Source organism: Prinia subflava, chromosome Z (genome assembly GCF_021018805.1).
Source record: "Prinia subflava isolate CZ2003 ecotype Zambia chromosome Z, Cam_Psub_1.2, whole genome shotgun sequence".
Lineage (NCBI taxonomy): Eukaryota > Metazoa > Chordata > Aves > Passeriformes > Cisticolidae > Prinia > Prinia subflava.
This window is the reverse complement of record NC_086283.1, coordinates 10,140,242-10,146,044: the sequence shown is the minus strand read 5'-3', so window position 1 is coordinate 10,146,044 and position 5,803 is coordinate 10,140,242. Positions and strand designations below refer to the sequence as shown.

The 5,803-nt window shown below is 69.7% G+C and overlaps 1 protein-coding gene across 1 annotated transcript; it reads right to left on the bottom strand.

Moving 5' to 3' along the window:
• Positions 1 to 4,428, bottom strand: CZH4orf54 (chromosome Z C4orf54 homolog). Its single transcript, XM_063422258.1, has one exon. The coding sequence runs from the start codon at positions 4,426 to 4,428 to the stop codon at positions 1 to 3; it is 4,428 nt and encodes a 1,475-aa protein (XP_063278328.1).
• Positions 4,429 to 5,803: the final 1,375 nt, after the last annotated feature.

The following is a 5,803-nucleotide window of genomic DNA, read 5'->3' as shown; positions in this document are numbered from 1 at the left end:
TCACCGGTGCTCCACCACAAAGCGCATGGTGGTGCCGTCGAAGGAGGGCGGCGCGACGATCCGGGGGCCGGTGGCCGGCGCGGTGATGCTGATGACCGGCTTCGCCTCGGCTGCCCCGTGCCGCGGCGGCGGCGGGCCCTTGCTGGTAGCCACGTAGTAGGGACTCTCGGCAAAAGCTGCCTCGGGCGCGGCGGGGCTGCCGGGCTCTGCCGGGGCGCCGGCATCGCTGCCCGGGTGGGACAGCGGGCGCTGCAGGGCTCCGGCGGGCAGCACGGCGGCGGCGGGCAGGAGCCCGGGGTAGAGCATATACGTGGCGCCATAGGCACCGGCATTGAGGGCGAGGGGCGAGAGAGGCAGCGGGACGGGAGCGACGGCCGGCTGCTGGGGCACCGGCACCTCCACGTACTGCCCGGTCTCGGGGTCGAAGAGGCGCCGCTTGAGGGGCTGCTGCACAGGCGTGTCCACCAGGTAGTACTGCCCGGTGCTCACGTCCAGCAGCACCTTGCGCTGCGTCTGCGGGAAGGCCTCGGCGGCTGTGGCCGCGGAGGGCACGGAGGGCGAGAAGCAGAGCAGCGGCGGCGGCGCGGTGCCGGGCAGGGCGGCCAAGGGCAGCGGCGGGCGGTACAGGGCGGCGGGCGGGCCCTCGGCGGGCGGCGGGGCGGCAGCGGGGGGCTCCTCGGCGGGCGGGGGTCCGGGCGGCGGTCTGGGGCTGCCGGCGGGCTTGGCCGCGCCGAAGGGCTGCAGGCCGCACAGCGCCACCGCCGCCGCTGATGCCGACACCGGGCTGGGGCGGACGCCGCCGCCCGCGGTCGTCCCCGGGGGCGGGGGGGAGGCGGGCTCGGTGGGCGCCTTCAGCGGCAGGGACAGATAGTTCCCGCAGTCGGGGGCGCGCTCCGCATCGCCGCCGCCCGCGGGCAGACGAGGGGAGCGCGGCGGGGCCGGGCCACGCGGGCCGCCCTCGGAGGGGGCCTTGGCCGGCGCGGGGGCTGCGGTTGCGCCCGCCCCGCGCAGCGTGAGGAGGGCGCGGGGGGCGGCGGGGGGCTCGGCGCGGGGCGCCGCCGGGCCGCGCTGCCGCTGCCGGGCCAGGCTCTCGAAGGCTGCCGCCTTGGCAGAGACCTTGTCGGCGGCCCCGTTGGAGGGGCGGCGGGGCAGCCGCTCGCCGCTCGGCCCCTTGCCCGACGGCTCCTCTGCCTTGTCCGCCGGCGGCGGCGGGGGCGGAGCGGCGGCGGGTCGGAGCCCGGTGCCCCGCTCCTGGCTGGCGATGAGGGAGAGGACGTGGCTGTCGGTGATGGGCAGAGGGTCGCTCTTGCGCTTCCACTCGCGCTTGTTGAAGCTGTAGAGCTCCTCCATGCTCCTCACCGCCGCCGTCAGCTTCTCCAGCGCGTTCTGCACCGGAGCTGCCTTGTTCTCCTCCCGCGGGTCCTCCTCCGGCCCCCGGCCCCTCTCGGCGAGCGGTGGCTGGTGCCGCCAGGGCGCGGAGGATTTGGAGACGATCTTGAGCACGGCCGGCTGGCGAGCATCGCTCTTGTTGGGGGCGATGGTGGCCACTGGCAGCCTGCCCGAGGTGCGGTGCACCAGGACCGTGCCCTCCGGGGGGCAGGCGGGCACCCTGCCCGCCCCCTTTGCCCCCGCCTCGGTGGGCTTGGTGCCGGTGTGGCCGACCGCCTGGCAGGTGATGACCACGGGGGAGAGCGACCGGGGGACACCGGCGATGACCAGGTGCTGCCGGGGCTTCTGCTCCGGGCCGCCTTGCTCGGAGGCGCCGCTGCCCTTGTCGCTGCTGTTATCCCCGGAGTCGGCACTGTACGAGCTTTTGATGAGCTTCCGCACGTCCCGCACCTGGTGGAGGATCCCCTGGGCTCTGTATTTGCTGTCCCTCACGTCGCGCACCAGGAACTGTGGCACTTTGTCGGGGCCGTCCCCGGCCTTGAGAGGCTTGAGCGGCTGTCCCCTGCCCTCCTCCGGCGGTCGGCCTGCGATCTGCGGCGTCAGCAGCTGGGCGATGCTGAAAGCGGCGTCCCGGGGCTGCTGCAGGCTGCCCAGGCTGATCTTGATCTCGGGGGCTTTGGGCTTGGCGGCGGGGGGCGAGGTGGCGGCGGCGCCGGCGGCAGGAGAGGCGGCGGCGGCGGCCGCGGCGGAGCACTTGGTCGCTCTCTTGCCGGGCTCTTTCTCCCGAGGGGTGTGCTGGATGGCGGGGACGAACAGGCGGGACATCTTGGTGGGCTTGCCGGCGGAGATCTCACCCAGGTCGGCTCGCCAGTCGTGCTTGGGAGAGAGTTTCAGCTTACCGACGGGCGCCCTCTCCTCCTTCCTTTCCGCCTCCCGCTCCTTCCAGGACCTGAAGGCGCTGTTCTGGCTGCGGAGGAAGGTGGCCTTGATGGCCTCCGAGGCGCTGCGCTTCACCTCGCACAGCTCATCCGACAGCGCCCGGTCCAGGCTGCGGTTCCCCTCGCGGGGCGTCGACGCCTTGGAGGCCGGGGACCGGCCCCCGCCGCCCTCGCCCGCATCCTCCGCCGGCGCCGCGGTGCAGTCCGAGCCGCCCTCCGAGTGCCGGGAGTTCTGCCTCTGCACGCCACCCTCCCGCTGCCGCTCCCGGCCGGCGCTGCCGCCGGTGGGTTCGGGCTGCGGGCCCGCGCCCGGCCCGGTGTAGGAAGTGTCGGTGATCTCGCCCCGCTCCATCTTGAACTCGTGCTCCAGCTGCATCTTCTTGGAGATGACGTTTTTGAGGAGGCTGGAGGCGAACCTGGACTTCTTGCTGGACCCCTTCCCGCCGCCCTCCGCCGCCGGCGGCTCCCCGGCCTCGGCGGCATCGCCGAGGTCCAGCAGGGTCACAACCCGGGAGCCCGCCCGCAGCCGCCGCGGCGTTTCGACGTGGGCGATCTCCCCGTCGAGCTTGCTGACCACGAACTCAAGGGCTTTGGTCTGCGAGCGGCCGGAGCGCAGCAGGCTGGGCTCGGCTCTCGGCCCCAGACTGCCGCACTTGAGGTCCAGGTAGGTGGACCAGCGGTTGATGCCCAGGGCATTGTCGGACAGGGAGGCGGAGGAGGCGCGGGAGCCGGGGCGCAGGGTGTCGAAATAGGGGTACGCCAGGCTGCGGAAAGCCCTGGCCGTAAGGTTTCGCACCTCCTTGTCGGCATCGTCCAGCTCGCTGACAGCGCTGGAGGCGCCGCTCGAGTGCTCCCCCGCCCTGGCGGCCCCGCAGCGCGTCTGCAGCCGCGCGGGCACCGCGATGAACTTTTTCGCGTGGTCGCGGACCGCATCTTGTTTTAAACTCGCACTGCGGTCGGGAGCCGCGGCGACACGGAGACTCATGTCGCCTTCATGCTTGGCAGCGTAAACAGTGTTTTGCTTTCCGTGCACGTTGCTAGACTCATTTATAGCCCGGGAAGCGGCTTTGATTGATAGGAGAAGCTGGGCGCCCGGGCTCCCGCCGGGGCGGCCGAGCTGCTTGGACCGGCTTTCCCCCGAGCTGGCGCGCTTGTCCCCGCCGGGGGTGTCGTGTTCGGAGGTAAGGCTGACGATCTCGGTGCTGCTGGTGTTGTCGATGCTGTCCGTCTGGTTGTTCGGGTCGCTGGTGGTCGTGCTAAGGTAGCAGCTATTCTCCTCCTCCTCCGTCAGCGTGTCCCCCGGGGTCTCGTCGCTCCCGAAGGAGGCGTAGTCAACGAAGGAGTAGATCACGTTGTTATCCTCGAAGTCCCAGCGGGCGGCCAGCCCCGCGTCGAAGTCCATGTCGTGGTCCACCTCGCTGAGCTGGATCTCCTGCGTGCTGATATAGTGCGCCTCGTCGCGGCCGCCGCCGGGAGGGGTGCCCGGGGGGGCGCCGGGGGGAGTCGCCTTGCGCCCCGCGACCTCATCCTCCACTTCGCTTTCGTAGCCGAAGGACGACGAGGAGGTTTTGCCCTCCGTCGACACCGGGTCGCCCATGGCGGGAAAGTCGTCCGCCTTGGTCACGGGCGAAGGGCAGGAGGAGGAGGAGGAGGAGGAGGAGGACTCCGGGCAGCCCCCCGCCTCCGGCGTCCCGCCGCTCCCCGCCGCTTCCACGGAGCCGGGGCCGGTGTCAGCGCCGCATGCCGCCGCCGCCGGGGAAGGAGGGCGATCCCGCCCGTGATCCAAGGATGCTGACTCCGCTTCCTTCCCCGGGGGTTCGCCGCTCGCCGAGTCGCCATCCCCGGTCCCACCGGCTCCGCTGTCCGGTGCGGGACCGGCTGCTCCCTCCGCGCCGCCGGCCGGGGCCAGTTCGGGCTTCTGGCGGCTCTCCTCCGGCCCCAGCGGCGAGCCGCTGATCTCCACGTACGCCGCCTCCTCCTCCTCCTGGATGGGCTCCTCCGGGCCGGGGTTCGGGCTCGGGCTTGCGCTCGGGTCCCGTTCTGCCGCCGCGCCCTCCGGGCCGGCTCGGGGGCTGGCGGGCCGCTGGCCGGGCGCGTCCATGCCGGGGCCGTCGGGGCGCGGCAGTGGCCCGCTGGGGCGGGCAGGCACGTGCGGCGGGGCCGGGGGGGCAGCGGCCGCCCACGCCCTGCCCGCCCTGCTCCTCCCTCCCCTCCCCTGCCCGCCCTGCTCCTCCTTGCCCTCCCTTGCCCTCCCCTCCCCTCTCGTCCCTTCCTCCGCCCGGCGCGCCGGCTCCCGGCCCGGGCGGGCATCGCCGCCGGGGGGCGGAGGGGTCGGGCCGGGCTCAGCTGGCCCCCAGCCCTCCGCGGGACAGCCCTGCCACCCCGGGGGAGCCGGCCCTGCACATCCCGGGACGGGCCCAGGTCCTGCGGGTTTTCCGAGATGGTCTTCACTTGGGCGCGGACTATACATAGAGCCGCCGTCACTTAGGCCGGCCGAACGAAATTCTAGTTTAAACATCTGTGTTTGACGGAACGAAGGCGCCCGGACAGCCCTTGGAAGGGGAGAGCTGCCCATGCCTACAAAGATGCTGCCACTTCCCAGCTCCCCGGGGGGCGATGGCACCGGCTGCAGGAGAAAACTCCCAGGGCACTGGCTGAGCTCAAAGTGCGTCAACAGCAAATGCACCCCCGTTCTACACCCAGCAGTGGCTAAACAGCTATTTTCTTCCCTAAACTATCCCCCTTTACCCTGTGTCCCCATTTTCAGGAGGTGTGGTTGCATAGGGACACCCTATGGATGGCAGCCTGGCCCTGCACCTTTACAGTAGTCTGAAGACCCACTGGTCTCCAAGAAATCTTTCTCTTTCCAAGAAATGCCAGTTTAGACACAACCAGCACCTTAGACCTATTAATAGGCATTTCTATGGCATGCCTGACCTTTGGTGGCTGAGAGCTTTACTGAGCAGTCCCCAAGATGACAAACCAAAAATCAGTCCAGCTCCACAGAATTTTTGAAAAGGCAAGCTGTTAAACATGGAGGAAGAGAAACAAAGAAAAGCGAGCAATGTTGAGGAGCAGCCCTCACCTATACAATGCAGATAACATCCTAAATTCACAGCTTAGGAAACAACATCCCAAATTTGCAGTACCTGAACACTTAGGTGAGCAAGCTGGCTTTGGGCTGGTAACCCTGGACTGAGGTGGGGGAGAGTTGTGGAAATCCCTAAAGCAATTACCAGAATCCAGGACCTTACAGCTGCATGCATTGGCATGGTGTGCAGTTCTGCCAGGGATGCCACAGGAGTAGAGGAGACAAAACACAAAGCTGACGACAACCCAGGATTCTTCCCAGCACTGTCCGTGTCAGAACAAGGGTTTCCCAGTGCTCCCAGCTCCTCATCCCACCCTGTAGACAGGCTGCTCTGCTGCCATCCTCCCCATGGGCTTGCAATGTTCCTGCTGCCTCTGGAAAAAAT